We start from the raw sequence: 27,382 nt of genomic DNA on the forward strand, positions 1-27,382 counted from the left end.
TGTAGTAAGATTAATCAGAGCTCTGTGCAAAGAAGTCAGAAAAGGGGAAGCTCCAAGAAAGAGAGACCAATTAAAGGATTATTACCATAGACTGTGGGAGAAGACATAAGGAGCTGAAATAGGATGGTAGCATTGAGAATGGAAATGAAGGGACAGATGTGAAAAACACTTGGCGACAGAAGTATCCCAGGATATACAAAGCATCTGCTTGCCCAAGTCTTCAACATGTCCCAGTTCAAATCCTAGAGTTTTAGAAAACTATGCAAACCAGTACCTTGCTCTATGCAATCTAACAATCTATTGAATTTTTTTTCATTGCTTGCATATATCATTTTAAACAATGAAATGTTTTTCCAGACCAAACTATTTATTGGACATCACATTAAATGATCTTCAAGTACAGATATCTTAACTCATTTCATTTTCCAAGATCATTTTACATTTGTAGATTTTAAACTATTTTACCATCTGCTGATCTATTATAAATCAAATAAATTATTAAGAAAGCTTTTAGTAAGTGGCAAATATGACACTGAACAAAACATCATTATTTCTGTACTGTTGCTACCAAATGCCCATATCTAACATCAGTAGTTTATTTCCTTTCATATTGATTTAAAATATTTATTCTGTATATTAAAGGAAAAATAAATGAAAATCAGGAGGGAAATAAATATGCTAAATATATTTACTAACAAATCAAAGCCAGATCACCAGAATTTAAGGATAACATATTGGTGTTAATGACTTTGTTATATTCACCATTTACCACAATCTTCCTGCAATTTGAATTTGATACTAAATTCAGAACTAAGAACTAGAAACATTTTAAAATGATGGCAAAAATGTCCAAACTTAAAGCTTTTTTTTCATTTATCCAGGAATGAAACTCTTGAATACTATTACGTGACATTAAGCCTGATTTTTTTCCTCATTAATTAGATAAGGGTAATAATACCTCAATGCTATGATGAGTATTTAATGAAGTAACTTCTATTAAACTAGGAGATATGACACAGGTGTAGAATGTTATCTTTCCAGTTTTCTAAAATACAGAAACTTAACTGTCTACTTGCTTAACATTCATGCAGGAATTTGATCCATGAGTGGAATGCATTGAAGATTCTTAGATGTTTTGGTAACCAAACACATTTTTCAATCTGGGTCAGGACAGTCACATGGTCTAAGGTGTCAGACTCACATTTTGCAGCCACCTTGACTGAACTAGAGAGATAATACATGCAGAAGATAGGTAGGTGACCCACAAATATTTCCCCACTAGCATCAGCAGGATTGTAGCACGAAACAACTTATTTCATAATAAGCACTTTCTCTAAAGCAGATATTTTCTGGAGTCATAAAATGGCATCATCAAATTTTTTATTGAAAATAGTGTCTGGAATATTTATAATATTGATAGATCATACTGCTATGACTATAGGAGTGCATATTTCCCCTCAAATGACTCTTAAACACTTGAAAAGATGCTCAAATTCTCTCATAATAAAAGATATGCATATTTCAACTACTTGAGATATCTAGAAGATACATCACTAAAAAGTTGGCCCAAAAAAACAAGCAAACAAGTTGATTCCACACTGTATTGATGTGATGTGAGAAAATTGGAATTCTCATACATTTTCAAAGGTGTAAAAACAGATATAATTCTATGGAACCATTGTCACATATCTAAGAAAGTTATAAATACACAAATCTTTGGAACCAATCATTCACTTTTAGGATTTTTCCTATAGACATATACTAGGTAATATAATATATATACAGGAATTCACTGCACTATTGTTTGTAATGGCAAAACATTAGAGACTGTTTAAATTGTGACATATCCCCCCCAAACCAGAATACTACCTAGTTATTGAGAGCTCAATTGATATACATGTACAAATGTTTATTTCTATTGCTGTGTAATAAATCATCCCAAAATCTAGTGATTTAAAACAACTTTTTAAAAAAGATTTATTTATTGGGCCTCCACGGTGGCGCAGCGGTTGAGCGCTGGGTTGCAAAGCTGCCCGGCAGACTCTGCAGTGCCAGTTCGATCCCTGGCTGCTCCCCGGCCACCAGAAAAGGGTATGGCGCGCAGACCTCTCCTGCCGCCCTCTGCTCCCCTCAGCAGTGTACTTCAGTCCTTCTGCCTGTTCTGCTCTCTGCTCTGGCTCTGGTGAATTCTCTCACCCTCCCACACTTTTGACTGTATCCAGTGCTTGTATAAAATAAAGAAATCTTTAAAAAAAAAAAAGATTTATTTATTTATGCATACAAGAACTGAGGTACAGGCCAGAGGTGTGGGGAGTGAGAGGATTCACCAAAGACAGAGTGGGGAACAGAACAAGCAGATTGACTGATATAACTCTGATAGTTCCATGGGTTAATTTACTCACTTGGACAATTCTCTCATGAAGCCATTCATGAGGCTGCAATAAGATGGTGACTGGTACTCGAGTCATCTAACAGTTCAAGCAGGCTGCATGTCTAAAAGCTTTTTTACTCATGTGGTTTATGTCTCAGTTCAAACAGACGGCACAGCTGAGAACTAACCAAGAATCAAGAATATCTCCACCACCCATAACATGTAGCCCCTCCACCAGACTAACATGGGCTTCTTCACAGTGTAGTGACTCAGGATTCTTGGACGTGTGACACATATGGCTGCATTCCCTCTGAGCATACATTCTAGAACAAGTATTCCAATACAGTGGAAACAAGGGCTGCCAGTCTTTTTCACATTTAGGCCTAGAACTTACACAGAGTTACTTTTGCTGAGTTCTACAGGATAAAGAGTCACAGGGTCACATAAATTCAAGAGGAGGGGAAATCAACTCTTTACAAGAATGACATCTTTGCAACCATCTTTAATTTGCCACAACTAATGTGAAAAGTTTCCAAGGTATACTGTTTAGTGGAAAAGGGAGGTGAAAGTCTGTGTATTTAGAACAATATATTTGCAAGAAATCAAGAGAATTTTTTAAAATTTGTTAATACACACATAGATTATATCTGCAAAAATACACATGAAACTGGTAAAAATATTTCTTTTCAAGAAGGGGAAATTAGATGACTAGGGGACAAAGATGGAGAGGAGCTCTTTTGTTGGATAACCTTGTGTGCTTTTAATTTACATTGTGTGTATATGGTATGAAATGTCATGTTTCACTATTTTATCAGATTTGAATAAAAGTGAAGGAAAGAAGGAGGGAGGGGAAATGGGAGGAAGGGAGTTAGGGAGGGGAGGCGGGAGAAAGGAAGAAGACTTTTTCCTGCCTTTGTGAAGTATTTTTATGAAAGTACTGCAATTATAAAACTAGATATACTTGCTGTGACTAAATAGTTTCTTAATTTTGAGCAACAGTAAGGCCTAATATAATTATTGGCATCTCAAATAATGTTACTAATTTGGGAAGGCATTAAAAAACAGGCATTAAGAATCATTTTCCAGAAATTATCAGATAACTGTAATACAGCAGTAATGACACTGAGCTGATTAAAACAATACTCATTTTCAATAACTATCTTGATAGTCTTCCAGTTAATGAAGGCATAACTAATTTTTTTTTCAAATAAATTAAGAGTTTGAATTCTTGAAGAATTTTTTCTGAAATGCAATAAAAATGTCAGGTTGAAATACAAAATAGCCAGAGGAATGACATAGCAACATGACTAAATAGGATGTCCCTTGTTTATGTATCCTTACCCAACAACAAAAATTTGGCATCTATCCACAGAGAAAAAAAATGCTTCAAATCTGTGGTATCCAGTACTGTATGCCAAGGGATCAGGGAAGACTCTCACCTGCCCATGCATTGAAGAATAAGTATAGAGACACTGGTCCCAGCTGTTAGCCCTGCAGTTGCCCATAAACTGGTTCCAGTCCTTCTCAGCCACATTCTAAGAGTCCCTGGAAAACAGTGTCTTAGAAATCAACCATTGATGACAGAGCCTTCATGGAAGTCCAGGTTTCCAGCAAAGATGTTCTAGCACAATACAAGAGGAAAAAATACAGTTTTAGATTGCATTATAGAGGGAAGTTAGTAAAGACAAGAGAGAGTGATTGCTATTTCAATTGCAATGACGGTAAGTCAAGATGTCAAGGAACATGAGAAAACATGGAAACAATACTACCAAAGCATCAAAATAACTGATTCTAAATACATAGAGATCTGTAATTTACCCAAAAAGTAATTCAGAATAGCTCAATGAGCTACAAGAAAACAGTAAGGTAATGAAAAGAAAAACAAGATATTGGGCCTCCCTGGTGGTGCAAGGGGTTAAGCACAGCACTGTGAAGTTATGTGCAGCCTCTTAGGCACAAGTTTGACCCCTGGCCAGGGAGCTACCCACATGGCGCAACAGACCTCTCCTATCTCATCCACGGCTCCCCTCAGCAGTGTATTTCAGTTAGTCTGCCTGTTCTGCTCCACTCTGTCTCTGGTGAATCCTCTCACCCCCAACCTCTGGCCTGTAGCCCAGTTCTTGCATGCATAAATAAATAACTCTAAAAATAATAATATCCCATTAACCAGAAGTTATCACATGGCCAGATCTAACTGGAAGAGAGGTTGGAAAATAAGGTCTTTATTCTGGTAGAAATTAATGAATAAAAATGAAAGAATAGAAACTGACAATTAGAATTTGCTCACACACTTTCTATAATTACTATTTTACTTAAGTTAGCCGGATAAGACTTCTATTACTTCTAACCAAGACTCATATTTGATTCAGTGAGGAAACCTTCAATGGAATGATTTAGGGAGGCAGGTGTAATGCTCAGATTCTGGCATAACAGTGCACTCCACTGGCAGTCATCCTTAACTTTTTTTCTTTCTACCTAATCCCCTTTAGTTTACCTCTTTCATAACTTTTTTTCTTTTTCTCTTTTTTTCCCTCCACTCAACCACACATGCCCATACCCCATCTGCCTCCCTACCCCATTTCCTCACCCTCTTCCCTGTTCCCTCTGATAACCATTATCTTCTTTTTGTCAAGTTGAAGTTTTATTCCTACTATTCTTTGCATATAAATGTTTCGGGGGTATCTGTGTTCCATAAATGAATGAAACCATCCATACCTGTCTTTCACTTTTTGACTTAATTCATTCAACATAATCACCTCAAGGTCCAACCATTTTGTACCAAAGGCCACTGTTTCATCAATCCATTTCCTTTCCTTCATTCCCACATCATTAGCTTAGATCAAGGCTTTGCAATTTTTCCATCTGGATCACTACAATTCCACTGATCTATGGAATGCTCTTTCTAAAAGCCAAATCTGCATACTACTACTTCAATTTCCCTGAAGAATTAATTCCCTGCTTCAATTAATTCTTTTTTTAAAGATTTATTTATTTGTTTGTTTATTTATTTATTTATACAAGCACTGGGTACAGTCAGAAGCGTGGGAGGGTGAGATAATTCACCAGCGCCAGAGCGGGGAACAGAACAGGCAGACTGACGAAGTACACTGCTGAGGGGAGCAGCAGGCGGCAGGAGAGGTCTGCACGCCATGTGGGACCCTCGCCCGGCGGCCGGGATTGAACTGGCGCTGCAGAGGCTGCGGGCAGCTTCGCAGCCCAACGCTCAACCGCTGTGCCACCGGGGAGGCCCTGCTTCAATTAATTCTTAATAACAAAATCCAAACTCTTTTATGTGGCATGCAATGAATGCTCTTCCCTATGTGACCCTTTTAGTCTCATTTCTAGACATTCCCTACTGCACATAACCTATCTCCTTGTACCGTGGATATTTCCTCATCTCTCAGATACTTTGATGAGAACCCACACTGCTTACATGTACTGTTCAGATACTTTGGAACTACAAATAGTTCAGTATGAAAGTAAGAAGAATGCATTATCCCCCTTTTAAGGGATATTTTACAAATGGAAGAAGCAGCATAGTGACTAAATTATAATTCACACTCTTTTCTGTTGCCAGCATGTGCTGCATGCTGACAACAATTAAACACTAGTAAAATGATAGGTTACTAGATATCATGGAGAAGACAGCGGGTGATGATATTCTCTGATCTATATACATTTCAGCATTCTTCAATAATTTAACTCAAGGTAAATCACTGTATGCACTCAAATTACATCAATCTAGTATTGTCATAAATTACAGACAAATACATGAAGATCATTTTTGCTTTGTCAAATAACTATGTACATGGAAGTCATTTTTTGGTAAACCAAATAAAATAGCACTATATTTTAAAAGCACCATATGCTGATAATTAAATATCAATTACTGGCCTTTTCAAGAAGATGGCGCCAAAGTAAAGAAGGAAGACCTGCCCTTTCCAAAGCCAAAGCAAAAGCTTTGAAGGCCAAGAAAGCAGTGTTGAAAGGCATCCACAGCCACAAGAAAAAAGATCTGCATGTCACCCACCTTTCAGGGGCAAAAAACACCACGGCTCCCCGGGCAACCCAAATATCCCAGTAAGTATTCCCAGGAGAAACAAGCTTGGCCACTGTGTCATCATCAGTTCCCTCTGACCACTGAACCCGCCATGAAGAAGACAGAAGACACAACACACTTGGGTTCATGGTGAACATCAAAGCCAACAAGCACCAGATCAAACAGGCTGTGAGGAAGCTCTGGGACACTGATGTGGTCAAGGTCAACATCCTCATCAGACCTGATGGAGAGAAGAAGGCTTATGTTCACTGGCTCCTGACTAGGATACTTTGCATGTTGCCAACAAGATTGGGATCATTTAAACTGAGTCCAGCTGCCTAATTCTAAATATAATTTTTTTCACCATGAAAAAAGGTCAATTCCTGATATCAGTTAAAAGCAAATCATACTTTGATAATGGAGCAGAAAGTAATATGCAAATAACAATAATGAATATGAAATAATATCTTTGCATCAGAAGTGATACTGGGTAAAATTAAATGATTGCATAAGGACATTTATAGCATTAATTTCTACAATGGGATGAATTCCTATGTATAACATAAACTCAGAAGCAGTATTAAATCAAAAGGGAATACCTGAATTAGACATAATAAAGAAGTTTCTGACAAAAGATCATTACAGGAATAGACTACTGAGCATGTTATAGACTCTCACTGGGATGGACAATTACCTGTCTAAGACAACCTAATTATGGTTCTGCCAAGAAGAATGAGGCTGAGTTGATGACTTTTATGTTGGGATTTTTATCATTCTATTGGAAAAATATAAAACCTGCATAGTTTTAAATTTATTATGAGGCATAATATAGCAGAACATCAGATTGTTGATTTACAGATGTGAAGACTATAACCAGGATTTTGTGGAACCCAGATTCTATGCAGCCTTTACAGACTATTTATAAAATGTCTGTTATTGGAGGAACCATAATTTTGATAGCTACTATCAATTTAGTACTTCCTTTACACAAATGCTTATTACATTTTGTTAATATGTTATTATGTAGAAATTATTTAGTATGTCCTTTTGTATCCAAATATGAAATTATTAATCTATAAGTCTAGCCTTTCCAATAAAGTTATGGGGGTGCATGAGGTAAACTCAGAATTCCCCATTAATCATTCCACTTATACAACTGTTTGAAGTTGCTATGCAATTCAGTTTCAGATGAAAAATATTCTTTAATCATTACATTGCTATAATCATTGAATATAGGAGTCAAACAGATAAGTAAAAAATTGTTTTATTTATTAGGCCTTTATTTGTAGGCAATAAAATGCTAAACAAATGGGTTTAAGTACCACAAAAGTGATATACAGTTATACAGAGAATATACTAAAAAGCAGTCAAAATCTTTCAACTAAGAAATAACATTGTAGTGTATTTCTTGCCAGCCGTAATATGTATTTCTATATATTTTATATTCATAATGTATATATAAACAAAATATACATTGATATACACAGTATTTTTAAACAAACATCACACTGGATATTTTTTCTCTTCAATGTTTATTTTTATATAATTTTAGACTTACAAGAAAGTTGCAAAAATAGTACAAAGAACTCCCTTCTACCTTTTACCCAGATTTCTTTTTTTTAATTTAAATTTATTTTTATATTCCCCATACAATTACAACCCCCTTATTTTGACCCCAATCCCTCCTTTCCCCACCCCCCACCCCCCCATAGAGTGTCTCTGGTTCATAGTTGTTTGCTGATTTTGATATTTTCTTTCCTATAGTTATTCTTTTTCCTGGTCCCTTATTTAAGTTTTCTAGATTCCTGCTATGAGTGAGACCATCCGGTATTTTACTTTTTCTTTCTGGCTTATTTCATTGAACATGATCCCTTCCAGCTCTATCCATGTTGCTGCAAATTGCATGCGTTTATCTTTTTTGAATGCTGAGTAATATTCCGTGGTGTATATGTACTACATCTTCTTGATCCAGTCACCTATTTTTGGGCATTTGGGTTGTTTCCAAAGCTTAGCTATTGTAAATAGTGCTGCTATAAACATAGGGGTGCAGGTGCTCTTTGGAATTGATGTTTCTGTGTCCTTTGTGTAAATACCTAGGAGTGGAATTGCTGGATCATATGGAAGCTCTATGTTTAGTAGGTCAAGAACAGATTTCTTTTTTTTTAAACATTTATTTATTCATACATACAAGAATAGGGGTACAGGCGAGAGGGTGAGAGGATTCACCACATACAGAGTGGGGAGCAGAACAGGCAGACTGACTGAAAACACTGCTGAGGGGAGCAGCGGGCCAGACAGGAGAGGTCTGCCATGCCATGTGGGTATCTCCCTGGCCAGCAGGGATGGAACCTGCATTGCAGAGGCTGTGGACAGCTTCACAATGCTGCGCTCAACCACCTGCGCCACCAGGGAAGCCTTATCCAGATTTCTAAAGGTAGAACTTACCTTCTACCTTTACCAGATTTAGTAATATTTGACAACACTTGCTTTATCCTTGACCTGTCTCTCTCTCATTCTCTCCCCACCACCCACCCCACCACTTTCCCTTTTAGTAACTTACAGATGTTCCTTTATACCACAATAGTTCACTGTGTATTTCCTAAAAACAAGGGCTTCTCTTGCAAAATCCACAGTACAAATAATAATAGTAATAAGAACAAGATTCTTTTTTTAAAAAGATTTATTTATTTATGCATGCAAGAACTGGGGTACAGGCCAGAGGTGCGGGGGTGAGGGGATTCACCAGAGACAGAATGGGGAACAGAACAGGCAGATTGACTTAAATACACTGCTGAGGAGACCGGCAGGCAAGTCAGGAGAGGTCTGCTGCGCCATGTGGGTAGCTTCCTGGCCAGGGATCAAACTCATGCTGTAGTGGCTGCGACAAGCTTCATAGGTTGCGTCTTAGCCCCTTGCGCCACCAGGAAGGCCCCTAGAACAAGATTCTTTCTTGAATTCTAATAGACCTTAGTAATATGAAGGTCTCTTCATGTAGAATGGTTCTTCTAAACAACTTTCCATAGTTGTGTAATAGCTCAAAAAATTTCATTGACGGCTCTTCAAAAAGATTTGAAACAGTATGAGTCTCCAAGTAGCATGGATAGATGCTGTGACAGTTAGGAATACAAGAGATATACAGAGAAATAATACCTGAAAAAGATAAAGGGAATGGTGAGGGAAACAATCTGGCACTGGTGACCTCAAACTTTTGTGATGCAGATCTGACAAAGTCCTGGCTAACCAATAGGGAGCTCTGGAGCAAAGACTGCACATTCGAGGAGTCTTGGGTTGTATGGAAGTGGCCTTAACACCCCTGCTGATGCTCTAGTACTGACTAGAGGTTACTGAGTAAAAGCATAGGACTATGTCAAAAGCTGCAACTGGGCCTATCCTCAGTTGCAGCTGGATGCTCTCAGCTAACTGCACTCACTGCAGCTGAAAAGCAAGTTCTTTCTTGAGCAGAAATTTGGGCAGTTTACCACCATGATTGCCCCAGATAGCCTTTGTATGACAAGTGTTCAACTGCCCTCTCCCTAAGGCAACTATGTGTGTTCTTTGGTGAATCTGGTGGGGCCTCATCACAACTAAGGTCGAGTCTTGCACAGTCTGGTGCAGGCTTCACTTCTGCCAGCTCTGTCTCTATCTCCCTCATCTTCTTGCTGTTGGGTAGCTTCAGCCAAGGTCTCTTGGACAGGTGCTGTCTTCTTCGGCTCCCTAACCCTTGGGAAATGCTCACATCCTTGTCCTAATAGAGGGGGATGCAAGTTGCTCCCCCAGACTGTCTCTGCCTCTCCATGTCTCTCCCATTCACTCTACTTTGCTCAGACAGGCACAAGGGATAGCTCAGGTGTGTAGCTCAAGCAGACATGCGGAATCTGAGAAAATGAAATGCCATCAACTCTTCTTGCAGGTTGCCCCTCAAAAAAAAAAGTTTACAAGAAATCCTCTAAGCATCTCCCATTTTACTTGGCTTGCTATGGGGGAAGGGAGGGACTCACTTTTCACCACAAAAACTGTGCTCCCAAACAAGCCCAGGACTCTCACTCTTGCTGGGCTTAAGCGACCACAAATATGTTTTCTTGAATGACTGAAGAGAAAGTAGGATTCAAGAACACACTTCAGGATAACATGTAACCCAGGTCTAAACTTATATGAAAATAGGGCGTCCCTGGTGGCGCAAGGGGTTAAGACACAACCTGTGAAGGTATCCACAGCCACTGCAGCACGAGTTTGATCCCCGGCCAGGGAGCCACCCACATCTACAGCAGACCTCTCCTGACTTGCCTGCTGCTCCCCTCAGCAGTGTATTTCAGTCAATCTACCTGTTCTGTTCCCCACTCTGTCTCTGGTGAATCCTCTCACCCCCGCCTCCGCACCTCTGGTCTGTACCCCAGTTCTTGCATGCATAAATAAATAAATCTTTAAAAAAATAAAATAAAATAAACTTATATGAAAATAATTATCTTTGCATATTGTAGCAGGAAAAAAATAATTGAAAACCACTGTGACAGAGGTAGGATATATAAATAGACCAAAGTAACAGATAAGATTGAGGATCATAATATACATAATCAGAATATGGGAATTTGTAATTTGTTCCCTTAGCATTTATTAATCCTTTTCCAAATCACAGAGTGGGTTACTGCACACAGCTACACAGGTCAGGTATTGCAAAACTCCAAGGGGGTGCCAATCACAATGCAGACTATGTGAATGGCAATCCCTGGAGTTGTACAGTGTGCAACCTGCATAAGTCACCACAGACCTGGCCAGTTTTCCTTTGTGATTCATGGCTCATTCTGTCACAGTCAACGTAATTTGAGAAGATGCTATCCCTGGCTGGCCCTAGAGTTAGAGCATATGACCAGGCCTAATACATCCCAGGCCACTGACCTCTGGGGTCAATGTTGAGTGCACAACCTAACCCTAAACTAGTCCAACAAAGTGGATTTCAGAACACTGATATGATTGTAAACTCTTATAATTTTCCAAACAAAAACTCTGACTTTTTTTCATACTAGCAGTACCTAATGAAGACCTAGCAATGAAATGTGTCAAAATGAAGGAATTTTCTTCTCCAAACATAGTGATAGTATCTTCACTGATATAGCAACTCTTCTGTCAGGCCTTCCTTGTCCCAGTTGACAACACTGCAATTGAGCTGCAGAGGATCTCGTAAATGTGGTCTTAGAAAAAAAGGAGACTGAACTATATATTATATTGCCAAGGTGATGTCTTTAACGTGGCCTTTTTAATAATAAAGATATTCAAACATATACACACAAACAGAAATATGACATTCTAAGAATTAAATAGATTGTGCTATCAGTCTGCCTTCAAAAATTTTTGGAAGCACAAGAGTGTGAAGATACTTTGCAGGGTATCATTCAACTTAATTGCGATGCCAGTATGTCAAGATTATGAACCAGATTCTTGGGTGATTTTTTCCCCACAGTTTTGTTGATATAGCCTATTTCTCTGTGCATTAAGTTACTTTTATGTTACCAACCTTAACTTTTATGAAGCCTCCGTCCATATATTTTCCCCACGCAGCTATCTAAAAAGCAAATACACAACATAGTGACTAATTTTTTTTTTGTCATTTATGTCTTTTGTTTCACCAATTTATGTACTGATTTATGATTCGTTGACTTTCACAGTTTGAAAATTTATGCTAAATCAATACTTTGTATAAATTTATTATGATTTTACTGTAAATTATTTTGAAATATATTGTTTGACCAATACAGTATAAAACTCTATTGTATATAAATGAAAACATTAAGCAAGTTGAAGGCATAAAATCAGCTAGCACCCTAATATAGCAGCTTGTGAGTGAGAAACTATAGCATTTTTATGTAGCATATGGGAAAACTCTGTAGTGTGGGGTTTTTGTGTATTAATTCTACATTTGTACTAAATCTAACATGTCACTCTCTATCTACAATCTAGCCAGATTTAAAATGCTAAGATTTCACTGCTGTATTGAATGCTGAAGAATCTAAGATGGTGTTGTTTGAGAAAGTTCATTTTCATAAAGTAAGTCTAGACCATTCTGCATCTATACATGGAAAATATCTTAACTACTGGATATTCCAAAATGTAGTTTTCTTTCAAATTCAGGAGACTTTCTAAAATTGCTCTAATGTTTTGAGCATCTACCATCTTTTAAGTAGAAGAAAATCTCTATCAATATAATGTAAAGAAAAAAATTTTTGTGATCATCACATTTTTCAGGCTTATTTTTTATAACCTCCCTATTTATGTGCTTCTGACAAATCACAAAGTAGAAACTGCATAATTAACTAAATTATATAAGGAAGAATGTGTTCAGAATAGTCATCACATTTTAAAAAGGTACATGTAAGTACAGTTGAATATTTTTCACAAACTGAATATATCCATATAATCCTCAACCAGATCAAGAATGTTACTAGCTCCCCAAAAGGATACCTCATATTCACCTCTCTGAGTAACTAGCCATCTCCAATGCCAATAATATCCTGACTTCTAACTACAGATTAGTTTCACCTGTTTTTATGTTTAATGTTAATGGGATAATGTATCAGTATTTTTGTGAATGATTTTTTTCATTCAGTTTATGTTTGTAGAGTGGAGTCATGTTGTTGTATGTAGTTTGTTCCTTCTCATTGGTGTATACTATTTCATTGTTTAAATGCACTACAATTTATTTACCCATTCCGCTTTTTTTTTTTTTTTTTTTGCTTTTTTTTTTAATCTTAAATTTTATTTTTATATTCCCCCATACAATTGCAAACGCCCCATTCTGACCCCAATCCTTCCCCTCCCGCCCCCACCCCCAAAAAGTGTCTCTGGTTCATAGTTTTTTGTTGATTTTGATTTTCACTTTCTTATATTCATTTTCCTGGTCCCTTATTTAAGTTTTCTAGATTCCTGCTATGAGTGAGACCATCCGGTATTTTTCTTTTTCTTTTTGGCTTATTTCGCTGAGCATGATCCCTTCCAGCGCCATCCATGTTGCTGCAAATTGCATGTGTTTATCTTTTTTGAATGCTGAGTAATATTCCATGGTATATATGTACCACATCTTCTTGATCCAGTCATCTACTTTTGGGCATTTGGGTTGTTTCCAAAGCTTAGCTATTGTAAACAGTGCTGCTATAAACATAGGGGTGCAGGTGCTCTTTGGAATTGATGTTTCTGTGTCCTTTGGGTAAATACCTAGGAGTGGAATTGCTGGATCATATGGAAGCTCTATGTTTAGTAGGTCCAGAAATCTCCACACAGCTCTCCATAGTGGTTGGACCAGTTTGCACTCCCACCAACAGTGCAGAAGAGTTCCTTTTTCTCCACATCCTCGCCAACATTTGTTGTTGCTAGTTTTTTTAATATGTGCCATTCTCACTGGTGTGAGATGGTATCTCATGGTAGTTTTGATTTGCATTTCCCTGATTGCAAGTGATGTTGAACATTTTTTCATATGTCTGTTGGCCATTTGCATTTCCTCTTCAGAGAAGTTTCTTTTTAGCTCTTCTGCCCATTTTTTGACTGGATTATTTTCTTTGTTGTTGCTGAGTCTCATCAGCTCTTTGCAGATTTTTGTGATCAGTCCTTTATCATTAGTGTTGGGTGCAAAAATGTTCTCCCAGTGGGTGGGGTTTCTCTTTGTTTTTGTTATTGTCTCTTTTGCTGTGCAGAAGCTCTTTAATTTGATGTAGTCCCAGCTGTTTATCTTTGCCTTCACTATCACTGCTTTGGGTGATGTGTCTGTAAAGATGTCTTTGATGTGCAAATCCCGTAGTGTTTCGTCTATATTTCCTTCTATGTATTTTATGGTTTCAGGTCTTATGTCTAGTTCTTTAATCCATTTTGAGTTGATTTTTGTGTATGGTGTGAGGTAGTGGTCAAGCTTCATTCTTTTGCATGTAGCGACCCAGTTTTCCCAGCACCATTTATTGAACAAACTTTCTTTGCTCCAATGCATAGTCTTTGCTCCTTTGTCAAAGATTAGTTGACCATAAATCTGTGGGTTTATTTCTGGATTTTCTATTCGATTCCATTGGTCTGTATGTCTGTTCTTGTTCCAATACCATGCAGTTTTGATGATTATGGCTTTGTAGTATAGTTTGAAGTCTGGGAGTGTGATGCCTCCATTTCCTTCTTTTTTTTTCAGTAGAGCTTTGGCTATTCGGGGTTTTTGGTGATTCCATATGAATTTCATCAATAATTGTTCTATTTCTTTGAAGAATGCCATTGAGATTTTGATTGGAATAGCATTGAATCTGTATATTGCTTTTGGTAGGATGGCCATTTTAATAATGTTTATTCTCCCAATCCATGAGCAGGGGATGTCTTTCCATTTCTTTGTGTCTTCTTCTATTTCTTTTAACAGTGTTTTATAGTTTTCTTTGTATAGGTCCTTTACCTCTTTTGTTAGATTTATTCCCAAATATTTGATTTTTTTTGTTTCAATAATAAAAGGGTGGTTTTTTTGATTTCTTCTTCTTCAGATTTATTGTTTGTGTATAGGAAGGCTACTGACTTTTGCATGTTGATTTTGTATCCTGCCACTTTACTGAACTGACCGATGAGTTGAATTAGTTTTTCTGTGGAGATTTTGGGGTTCTCTATGTATATTATCATATCATCTGCAAATAGTGATAGTTTGACTTCTTCTTTTCCTATTTGGATTCCTTGGATGTCTTTCTCTTGTCTTATTGCTCTGGCTAGGACTTCCAGTATTATATTGAAAAGCAGTGGTGAGAGTGGACATCCTTGTCTTGTTCCAGATCTTAATGGAATTGCTTTCAGCTTTTCACCATTGAGAATGATACTGGCTGTTGGCTTGTCATAGATGGCCTTTATGATGTTGAGGTATGTTCCTTGTATCCCAAGAATTTCAAGGGCTTTTATCATGAATGGGTGTTGCACTTTGTCGAAAGCTTTCTCAGCATCTATTGATATTATCATATGGTTTTTATATTTCTTTTGTTGATGTGTTGGATAACGTTGATTGATTTTCGGATGTTAAACCATCCTTGTGCCCCTGGAATGAATCCAACTTGGTCGTGGTGAATTATCTTATGGATACATTGTTGGATTCTGATAGCTAAAATTTTATTGAGGATTTTTGCATCAGTGTTCATTAGGGAGATTGGCCTATAGTTTTCCTTTTTTGTGTTGTCCTTATTCGGTTTTGGTATTAGTGTAATATTGGCTTCATAGAACGTGTTTGGTATTGTCCCTTCCTTCTCAATTTTTTGGAAGAGTTTGTGAAGGATAGGCACTAATTCGTCTCTGAATGTTTGGTAGAATTCATTTGTAAATCCATCAGGTCCTGGGCTTTTGTTTTTGGGGAGGTTTTTGATTACCATTTCAATTTCGCTGCTTGTAATTGGTCTGTTTAGGTGTTCTATTTCTTCTTTATCTAGCTTTGGGTGATTGTAGAGTTGTAGGAATTTGTCCAGCTCCTCTAGATTGTTGAACTTGTTTCCATATAACTGTTCATAGTAGTTACTGATTATTCTTTTGATTTCTGCTGTGTCCGTTGTGATTTCTCCTCTTTCATTTATGATCCTGTGTATTTGTGCTTTCTCCCTTTTTTCCTTTGTGAGCCTGGCTAGGGGTTTGTCTATTTTATTGATTTTTTCAAAGAACCAGCTCTTGGTTTCATTGATCTTTTGGATTGTTTTTTTAGTTTCAATTTCATTTATTTCTGCTTTGGTTTTTATTATTTCTTTTCTTCTACTGGATTTGGGGTTTTTTTGTTGTTCTTTTTCTAGATCTTTGAGCTTCGAGATTAGGTTGTTTCTTTGAGTTCTTTCTTGTTTTTTGATGTGAGCTTCTATTGCTATATATTTTCCTCTTATTACTGCTTTTGCTGCATCCCATACATTTAGGATATTGGTGTCCTCCTTGTCATTCAATTCAAAGAATTTTTTAATTTCTTCTTTGATCTCCTCGTTAGTCCAGTGGTCTTCCAGTAGTGTGGCTTTTAATCTCCATGAGGTAGGATAGTTCCTTGCCTTCTTTTTATGATTTATTTCTAGTTTGATGCCTTCGTGGTCAGAAAAGATGGTTGGTATGATTTCAATCTTGGTGTATCTGTTGATGTTTGTCTTGTGCCCCAGTATGTGATCGATCCTGGAGAATGATCCGTGTGCGCTTGAGAAAAATGTGTACTCCGTTTTTTTTGGGTTTAGTGTTCTATAGATGTCTGTTAAGCCCAAATGCTCTAGGTCCTTATTTAGAGCTTTAGTTTCTTTACTTATTTTTTGTCTTGTTGATCTATCCATTGTTGATAGTGGTGTGTTGAAGTCTCCCACTACGTATGTGTTTTCTCTGATGTCTGTTTTCAGAGAGGACAACAGTTGTCTGATATATTTTGGTGCTCTTTCGTTTGGTGAGTATATGTTAATGAGTGTTATTTCTTCTTGAAGTATTGTCCCCTTAATCATAATGTAGTGACCATTGGGGTCTCTTTTTATTTTTTTGAGTTTGAAGTCTGTTTTATCTGATATAAGTATAGCTGTTCCTGCTTTCTTTTTTGGCCCATTTGCTTGTAGGATTGTTTTCCATCCTTTGACTTTGAGCCTATTTTTATCTTTTGTAGCTAAATGTGTTTCCTGGAGACAGCAAAAGGTTGGGTTTTGTTTCTTAATCCAGGCTGCAACTCTGTGTCTTTTTATTGAAGAGTTTAGTCCATTAACATTTAGAGTTAATATTGATATGTTAGCATCTGTATTTGCCATTATGTTTGTCTTTCCTTTGATTTTATTTATTCTTTTAATAACTTTTTTTTTTTTTTGGTCTTCTTTCGTTGTTATTCGTCCCTCTGAGGTTCTGGCTTTAGGATTCCTTGTAGTATTTTTTGGAGTGGGGGTTTATTCGTAATGAAATTCCGGAGTTTCTCTTTGTCTGGGAAGGTCCATATTCTTTCTTCATGGAGGAAAGAGAGCTTTGCGGGATAGAGTATTCTTGGTTGGCATCTGTTTTCTTGGAGTCTGTTGACTATGTCCCTCCACTCTCTCCTTGCCCGTAGTGTTTCTTCAGAGAAGTCTGATGTCAGCCTGATTGGTTTTCCTTTGAATGTTATCTGTTTCTTTCCTCTTGTCAGCTTCATTATTTTTTCCTTGTCCTGGATTCTTGGGAGCTTTACTATTATGTGTCTTGCTGTGTTTTTCCTTTCGTCGTGGAAGTTTGGTGTTCTTCTTGCTTCTTGTATATCAATTTTCAGCTCCTTCTTCGCATTCGGGAAGTTCTCTTCAATTATCTCCTGGAATATTTTCTCTGTTCCTACATCTCTCTCCTCTCCTTCTGGAATTCCTATAACTCTTATATTTCCTTTCCTCATGGAGTCAGATAGTTCCCGAAGTCTTTCTTCATTCTTTTTCCTTCGTACTTCTCTTTCCTTTTCTGTTTTGGTTCTTTTTATTTCTGTGTCTTCAAGAGAACTTATTCGTTCTTCCATTTCATCTATTCTGCTTTCCTTGCTTTTCCCGGAGTTCTTTAGTTCCTCCATTAATTCTTTGATCTCCTGCATTTCTTTTACTTCCCTCTTTAGGGACTCAATTTCATTCTTCTGACCATTGTTTTCCCTCTTTAGGGACTCAATTTCCTTCTTCTGATCTATCACTTTTTTAATCATGGCAATTTTAAATTCTCTTTCTGGAAGGCTCAGAAGTTCTTCCAAGTTGCTGTCGTTGCAATCTGGGGAGTGGTTTTCTTTTTGTGGTGTGCTTCTTTCTTGAGGAGTTGTTAGGTTGCGTGTGGTTCTTCTACTCCCTACTGTCTGTTTTCTAATTTGTCGTATGCGTTGGGACACTGTGATGCTCGGACTGACTGGCATCTTGGGTGAACTTCTCCGCTCCCCTCTGGCTCTTCCAGGAGCCATCTCTGCCTTCTGGGGGAGCTTTCTGCTGGTTTTAGGCAGTTTTTACTGAAGAAATGTCCCTGTTCTCAAATGGCGAAGCGGGATGCAGTCCCTGCGCCTCCGGTTTCAGGCACACTCTTCTGCGCCCCCGGTCTGCCCCGGACGTGAGTGCCTGCTCCCTCTGTGGGCTCAGACTGCTGGTCGGAAGGGGCCTGGCGTGGAATAACTTCCCGGCTGGCCACTGCAGAAGCCTTCTGCCCTTTTCAAGCAGTCTTAAGAAATGTCCTGTTCTATGGGGTGTTAGTGACTTTTTTTTTCCTGGTCACTAGGTGGCGCCAGAGATCTCTCCTAGTGTCCTTGGGGGGCTGTTTTTCGTCCCCCCAACCCCGTGGGACAGGGAGCAGAGCGGGAATGGTAGGGTACACCTCAACAGCTTTGGGGTGCTGTGTCTGCCTTGTGCCCCACCGTCGTGGAGAACCCACGCCCCGAATTTTCGTGCCCGGGTCTCAGTTCAAAGCCCTCAGTTCCAGGACGCGGGCTGTAGCCCAGTTCAGTGGCGCGGGAATGGCGCCTTTTGCACTGCTCCCGTGCCCGGGTGCCTGGTTCCTGCTCACTCAGGGAGGGACCTTCACCTCAGTGAGGACCTCCGCGCGTCTCCCCGCAAGCCTAGGTCGTCTCCCCGCAAGCCTAGGTCGCAGGCGCGGGGACCTGGGCAGATGCGATCCCGGTCTGCACTTGCTTTTCAAGCTCCCCGAGCGCGCCGCGTTTCCGCGCAAGCTTACCGGCAGCCCTGGCTGTGTGCGCGTCTCCCGGGGTCTTTGTTCTTCTCTAATGGCGCCCGGAGCCGTTCGCTCACCACCGCGGCGAATCCTGCAGGGTTCGCCTCAGCTCCCGTTCACGGGGTGTGGTGGCTGCAATAGTTCCTTTCCACTCACAGTCCCGCTTGCGGGTCGGAGAGTGCCGCCTCTGTGGGCGGGGGAGGGGAGCAGGGTTCTGCGCTTCCCTCCCTTCTAGTCCTCTTTTATGGCCACTTTCTTCTTCGGGTAGTTTGCTGGAGTCACCCGTTTATCTTCCGTGTCCCAGTTCTCACTGGGACCTGCCGCTTTTCCTCCCTATTAACTTTTTTTAATGGGAGATCTTACTCGCAGCGTCTCCTCGCCGCCATGTTGCTCCGCCCATCTCCCATTCCGCTCTTAATAAGCATTTGATTAGTGTCTAGATTTTGACTATTACAATAGTACTGCTATGCACATTCTGAAGCACATCTTTTAGTGAATATAAGTACATATTTTTGTTGATTATATATCAAGGTACTATTTTGAATCTATATAAGCATGGTTAAAACATCTACTGTACACAATATTTACTCAGTATCATGGACAATGACACTTTTAATTTAGTCTATAATTTTTGGAAGGCAGTCAACAGTTTCTCAGGTACATGAAGGATATTACATTTCAAATGTGGTATCTACTAAGAAATTGGGAACACATTTAGATTTAAGATCATAACTCAAGAGTGCAAGAAATTAATTTTTATATCACCACACTTAAATGCAGAATGTTCCCCTCCTGCTTTTTGAGCTATACCTAAGTTCCAGCTGTGGAAATGATGTCTGGGCCTCTAGGTGCCATTTAGTCAGACAAACATGTGCTGACACACCTTTATTCCTCACTGGGTCTGATGAGTATGGCGATGCCTTCCTTACCCTGCAGGGTCCCTTCAGGTCTGTCTTGTCTTTAACAAGGTGGGCCCTCGGGCCTCCCCAGTGGCACAGAGGGTTGAGCAACGCTCTGTGAAGCTGTATGCAGCCTCTGCAGTGTGGGTTGGCCAGCGAGAATCCCACATGGTGCAGCAAACCTCTCCTGTCTCGCCCCTCAGCTCCCCTCAGCAGCGTATTTCTGTCGTCTGCCTGTTCTGCTCTCTGCTCTGCCTCTGGTGAATCCTCTCACTCTCCCGTGCCTCTGGCTTGTACTCCAGCTCTTGTATAAAAATAAATAAATCTTGGGGCCTCCCCGGCGGCGCAGCTGTTGAGCTCTGGATTGCGAAGCTGCCCCAGCTTCTGCAGCGCTGGTTCAATCCCCAGCTGCTCTCCAGCTACGGAGGAGGGTCCCACATGGCGCCTGGACCTCTCCTGCCGCCCGCTGTTCCCTTCAGCAGTGTACTTTGGTCCTTCTGCCTGCTCTGCTACCCGCTCTGGCTCTGGTGAATTCTCTCACCCTCCCGCGCTTCTGCTTGTATAAATAAATAAATCTTTAAAAATAAATAAATAAATAAATCTTAAAAAAAACAAACAAACAAGGTGGGCCCTCTCTTAGGCCAACTGCTGCACACTCATGCACCTCATGAACACCCCTCATTTGTGCCCACATTGTGTTGGGCCCATAAACACCCTGTTACTCTAGAGTGGAGTATACTCTGCCTCTGTCTATTCTTCCAAATCCAGTGTTAATGGCATACAATGCCAAGTACTACAGTACTTGCAAAAAATCTTTAATGAAAATAAAGTTTAGTTAATGCTTACAAAAATAAAGACAGCTGGTTGTTTAAATATTATCTAAGGAAGTGTAGCTCTAAAAGCATTGGATAGAATTAAGTTAATCTTAATTTCACTGCTTTAACTTTTACCTCAAATAAGGGAACAAACCCCACAGTTTTACATTTTGCCTCCTATTACCTAGTGAGACAAAACATTCAAAACATTCAAATCTTATAGAAATACACAATATAAAACATGAAAGCACCCCATAAGAATTATCCCCAACTATCTGTTTTCTGTTGAGACCCTTACCAAACCAGAGAAAAATTGCCCCTGCTATTTTAAAGCTTCCATTCCAATAATCAAAGAAAAAATTAAATTGATAGGTATTGCAGACAAAGGGAAAAGAAAATGCAATGGTGCTGTTCCAGGCAGACACTCGGCATTTTTGCTGTAGAGAACATCAGGGTGGTTAACATGGAATGACTCAGTGAGGAGTAATAAGAAATGAAGCAGAGAGATGGATAGGGCTAAATGATAGTCATACGAATACTGTTAAATTTTTTACTTGTCTGATGGATGTACTTAACTAAATATAGACACGGCATAAATAAAAATACAAATTTTATTATTTGTAATATATTTTGTTATTTACTTCCTTGATTTAAATATCCCATGCTGGGCCTCCCTGGTGAAGCAAGGAGTTAAGTCTCAGCACTATGAAGCTATCAGCAGCCACCACAGCTAGAGTTCGATCCCTGGCCAGGGAGCTAACCCACACGGTGCAGCAAACCTCTCCTGTCTCTCCTGCTGCTTCCCTCAGCAGAGTATTTCAGTACATTCGCCTGTTCTGCTCCCCACTCTGTCTCTGGTGAATCCTCCCAACACCTTTCCCCTCCCCTCAACCCCCACACCTCTGGCCTACATTCCAGCTCTTATATGCATAAATACATAAAATAAATCTTTAAAAAAAACCTCCTGCTTTATATTATGGGATTGTCAGGTACTTTCAGGTACTTTCAAACAGCTTCATTTCTGACTCACAAAGTACAAATAAAATCACATGATAAAAAAAATATAATTATATCTTTGACTAATACATATATATTTGTCATTAACAAAGAGAAATCAGAAAAAGACTTTTGATATACTTTCTTTCCCACCACCTAGCCTATTAAAGGGGGGATCTTTTCATTCAGAACCCTGGTTTTTATTTTGTTTCATGTTTTACCTTGTTTTGTTTTTTTTTTTGGGGGGGGACGAAAGTGGGAGTATTTATTTTATAAGGAAAAAAACTCCTTTGAAAAAATAGAAACATGATACTGGCCAGATTGTAGGGGTGTCTAATAAAGCAAATCTTCCTATGACAATGGTAATACCAAAGTTGGAAAAAATTTGCTTATCAACAACTATTGCCTTATATGTGTGTGTGTGTTGGAGAAAAAGATCTACACTTTATATTCTCATCACAGCTTCTCTCTAATAAAATCTTTGTGGGTATGTATGGGCAGTCTCGCTGGAAAATCTGTAAGCAGCATGGTAACTTTATATGAAAGTCAAAGAAAAAACTAAGAATATATCTGAGATGGGGAAAAGATTAAAAATCAGACCCAAAAATAATCAGTTGAGAATCAGTATTAAGTATAAATAAAGCACAGTAAGCATTCTGTGGAGCAACAACTTATAAAAATAAATATTCTAACTCATTGTTTCTATATCCTATGAATAAGTCACAGTATGTCCTGGGTAAAGATTTTAAAGAGCTGCCAGGATGAGAGTCAAAATTCTCTAACATAAACTTACTGACAAGGGACTGCTATACAATCGTTTAAAAAAATCTGAAAACTCAATGTATTTACTCTAAAGAATGGGACATACAGAGTCACAATTTCTTGGAGCCATAAATTTTCCATCTGTAAAACAATAGTACTCGTCTAATTCCTAACAACAAATGCTTTTTCACTTCCAGTTTCTGACTGATTAGAGTGCCCTCATGTGTATCTTTGTTGTAATGCTTTAGATATCTGTAGAAGATTGTATAAATCTCAGCACAAATTATGATATCTTTATTTTCCCATTTATAATAGCTTCAAGCATCACTCAATAAATGCTAGATATGATTAATCCTACTACAGTTCACTATCAAATTGTTCATATGCCAAATTTTTATTCTAAGGCAGTGAAGTTATTATTCTGGTTTAAATATTAATGAAATGACTTAAAGAATTTGCCCTTACAACACCAAAGTTTTCCATTATAAATTAACTTATTATCATGTCTGAAAGACAATACATAGCCAATTAAGATGCTAATTATGTGATAGTTTGACAGTACCTTCTTACAGAAGGTTTTCCAAACAAAAGCTTACTTGTCTAAATAATTGCAGAGATTTCTTTCTACTCAAAATTATATATTTGCGGGAGCCAAAAGAGAATCTCTTTTTTTTTTTTTGAAATGTGAAAATCATAAATCCACTCATATTTTAAATGGCATTAATCCAATAGATATGTATTGAGCCCCTAATATGTGGCAGGAATGAGATGTCAAATTAAAGAAACCCAAAGATACTAAAGTAAAGGAAAAGTACTGGCTGTATTCCTTTTACAAAATGACTTAGCAATAATTACCTAACCCAAGAGAGTTACTATAAAGATTTAATAACATGACATATGTAACCACATTTTTAAAATTTTTTAATTTTTTATTTTTTTTAAAGATTTATTTATTTATTTATTTATACAAGCACTGGGTACAGTCAGAAGCGCAAGAGGGTGAGAGAATTCACCAGAGCCAGAGCTGGGAGCAGAACAGGCAGAAGGACCGAAGTACACTGCTGAGGGGAGCAGTGGGCAGCAGGAGAGGTCTGCGCGCCATGCAGGACCCTCCTCAGGTGGCAGGGGAGCAGCCGGGGATCGAACCAGCGCCGCGGAGGCTTCGGGCAGCTTCGCAACCCAGCGCTCAACCGCTGAGCAACCGGGGAGGCCCATGTAACCACATTTTTAAAAGAGAAAAATGTTAAAATGTTTACAAGAGAAACATTGGTGATTCCAAGGAAATATATTAGGGGGTGCTTTGTGTGTGGAAATCCTCTGCTGGGTTTTTTAATTAAAATTTTTCTTCAGATTTTCATGATAGCAGAGAAAATGGTGAAAGAGGATTATATCACCTAACAAAAGAAGTATTGAACCATTCTATTCTTCATTGTTTTTACCTTCTTTAACTGAGCAAGGGAGGGGAGAGATTGGTTGGTAATGATTCCAGTTAAATCCAGAGGTCAGGCTGACTACACTGCAATAGACCAACAGAATTTAGCAATAATACCACCCTGCAAAAGCCAGTTTTCACCTTTCAAAAATGCCTGAAACCAAACACCAGCAATCCGTGATATTTAAAGAAAGGTAGCATATCAGATGATTCTTAGTAACTCTGATTTTAGGCCCTGTGGAAAAATGAGTAGATTGGTTGATGTCCTCCCACCAAAGGCTAGCACCCACTTCCTACTTCCAATGTCTCCTCTCCCATCACCTACTAGTTCACAGCCCCCCTTCTGCTGTTGCCCACCCATTCTTCACTGCATCCTAAGAGAAGTTTCATCCACCACAACTCTCTGTCTTTTCCACGTTCTAGTTTAAATTCCTGTGTTCTCATATAGCCTATTGTTCAACTGTTTCTAGCCTTTTAGTATTAATGACATTACCCCACCCACCCTCTCCAAATTCTAAATGTTATGGAAATTAGTCCCCACATACCCATCTTCCAGCTTTAAATATTATCAACACATGGGGAATTGCAAGCAGTTAAATACAACATGAGAGTGGGTAGTGACTAGAAAGTCAAACAGGTTTTTCTGAAAATGAAAAATATCAATAAAATATTTGAAAGTACAAAAGCAATGAAAAAATTACACAACTGATCAGTTCAGCTGAAAAATTAGTGATCTACAGGAGAGCCTCAAAGAGGTTACCTAGACTATAACAGAGACAAACAGACAAAGAAATGGAAAGGATGAAAGAAAGATGTGAATCATAGATGACAAAGATTTAAGATCCAGTGTACTTCTGGACTTCCAGAAAGAAAAAAATAGAGAAAATGGAAGCAAGGTCATATTTGAAAGATTACAGCTGAAATTATGCTGACTAATGAAACTCAAATTCATAGTTTGAGGAAACTAAATGAATCCCAATCAAAATAAATAAAAAGAAATCTACACCAAGCACAGCACAGTGAAACCACAGGAGACCAAAGAAAAATATTTTAAACAGCTGGAGAGAAATACAGCTTACCTACAAAGGAAAAAATGAAAACAACAGGACATTTCTTTAAAGTCTGAGGAAAATAATTGTTAACTTAGAATTAGGTCTAGCAAAATTATCTGAAAGAAATATCTGAAACAATAATTTCAAAGCTAGTAAGTCAAATACCCTAAAGGTAATTCTTGAAATTTCTAGCAAGAAATTGTAAGGAACTGGGTTTTGTAGAAGTTGTGAAAATTCATTGGTAGAGAACACAACCAACCAAAGGGACAATGGCTCAAACCATAACTACCACAAATCCCACATCAATCTCAGAAACATTTGTTTACATTGGAGATATATGGTTCACTTTTGGAGTTTTCAGGGAAGGGACCACTTTTGCTCTACCTCTACCAACTCATAAAGGCTTCCCTGGGCCTCCCTGGTGGCGCAGCAGTTGAGCGCTGGGTTGCGAAGCTGCCCGCAGCCTCTGCAGCGCCAGTTCGATCCCCGGCCACCAGGTGAGGGTCCCACATGGCACGCAGACCTCTCCTGCCGCCCACTGCTTCCCTCAGCAGTGTACTTCGGTCCTTCTACCTGCTCTGCTCCCTGCTCTGGATCTGGTGAATTCTCTCACCCTCCCGCGCTTCTGACTGTACCTAGTGCTTGTATAAATAAATAAAAATAAATCTATAAAAAAAAAAAAGGCTTCCCTGGGTCCTCAGATCTTAGGAGGAGAGGTTAATATGATTGGTCAGAGTCCAATACATTCACTGGTTCTATTTTCTTCCTTTTCCTGACCCAAGTCTCTTCTTTTCTACTTGCTGGATCCCCCTCTGCAGACCATGTCATGTTAGTTTCAGGGAGAAGAGAGAAAAAGTTCAATATACCAGAGCTCCATAGTGAGAGTTATTGTATTCTCATCCCTTGTATGTGGTTCCCTATAGCTTCCTCAATCTGGAACATCAAAGGAAGGAGAAGACTCACAGATTCCTTGGCCTCTGAATCAAAAGTATAAAAATACTTCAGAATCTCATCTGTACCCTCTAATAAATACATTAAATCCTTATGCCGCTCTCCCTGAGGAAAGGACAAGAGGGTTCTATGTCACATTCAACACATGAGAAATGACTTATCTTCTCTAGGCTCATTTTCTTCATCTCAAAATAGAAACAAAACACTGAACTTGAAACAGGAACCTCATAGGGCATGACCAGGTTTGAGGGCCAGCAGCACATGCAGTCTGCAGATAAGCCCCAAGCTCTGGCTGCATGGGCCTAGTACGGGGCCATGTGAAGTATTCTGTTCAGCTGAAGCTGGGTCTGGCCACAGCTTCCCTGAGTCCACCACTGATGAGACCGCCTGACCTCAGCATAGGTCAGGTCTGACCATGCAGCCAGGGTTTCACTTTTGAGACTATTCAGGACTGTAAATGGGCCAATTTCACTGGAGCTCTATTGGCACCAACCAAACAGCTGGAATTGTAAATGAATAAATCAGGCTTGAAAGGCAAGGGCTACAAGCTGCGGTTCCAGAGGGCTAGAGATTCAGACTCATAAGGTCCTTTTCTTGGAAAGAATTTTACAGATTTGTCCAGAAGTGTTGTCTGGGCTTCCTGGAAAGAACTTTGATACCTTCAAGTCCTTCACATCTATCAGATCTCTGCTTCAAACCGCTGCCTGACCACTCCTCCTGCCTGTGGCCCTGCATCTAACATAGCCTGCAAAATGGCACTGTCACCCTATGCCTGGTGCTTTCTAAATTGGCTATCTGCTATTGGCTTATGTCAACAACTCTCAAAGGACTGTAATACTAGTGCCCAGTCTCTGGCACCAGCAGCACTGCTGACCTGTGACTGGCACCACTGACCTGTTTATGGGCTACCTCTGAGAGCTGTCTACTGCTTCTGATCCTCTGTTGCCGCCTCCTGGTTCTGTTGCCCCTGGCCCTGTGGGGTCAGGCATCTGGCACTGGCCAACCCGGCCTTTAGAGAGGTGTTGCTGGCTGCTGTGGTGATACTTCAGCAGCACCATCTGTGATCACCTTGAGCTGCCACCATGAGTTGGATCCTGGTCTACCACTTACCGTGTGCCACTAGCTCCAGAGTCTCGAACAGCCTTTGGTCTAAACTGCTGGACACCATAGACACTATCTGGAGTAGAATAGCTGGCCATTTGTGGCCTAAGAAACTACTTTTTCTCAATTACCACTTTGTTAATAAACCACATTGTTGTTGAACCCTGAGCCTGAGCTTACAATTGTGAGCACACGGATGAGAACCCCACAAATAATGACCTGCTCCCCAGCCTTTGCTCTGTTTTAAATGGGGAATTAAATATTAAACATCTTGATGATGTTTAATCACCTAGCATTATGAAGAAACTAAATATTTACTCTATTAATATGG

The 27,382-nt window shown here is 39.1% G+C and overlaps 1 protein-coding gene across 6 annotated transcripts in view; it reads right to left on the bottom strand.

Moving 5' to 3' along the window:
- Positions 1-27,382, bottom strand: part of RPS6KB1 (ribosomal protein S6 kinase B1) — a 137,944-nt gene that overhangs the window by 39,871 nt on the left and 70,691 nt on the right. The window contains exons 16-17 of one of the 6 annotated variants that reach the window (XM_037494571.2): positions 11,920-11,967; positions 6,638-6,651 (exon numbers count right to left, since the gene is read on the bottom strand). The exons of 3 other annotated variants lie outside the window; for them this stretch is intronic. In XM_037494571.2, coding sequence (XP_037350468.1) covers positions 11,921-11,967 — 47 coding nt within the window. In that variant the 3' untranslated portion in view covers positions 6,638-6,651; position 11,920. Of the gene's footprint in view, positions 1-6,637; positions 6,652-9,251; positions 9,343-9,447; positions 9,468-11,919; positions 11,968-27,382 lie in introns of those variants that run through there. 2 more of the 6 variants (XM_037494572.2, XM_037494573.2) reach the window with 2 other exon arrangements.

Source organism: Talpa occidentalis, unplaced genomic scaffold (assembly GCF_014898055.3).
Source record: "Talpa occidentalis isolate TD23 unplaced genomic scaffold, MPIMG_talOcc4v2.1 talOcc4.7, whole genome shotgun sequence".
Lineage (NCBI taxonomy): Eukaryota > Metazoa > Chordata > Mammalia > Eulipotyphla > Talpidae > Talpa > Talpa occidentalis.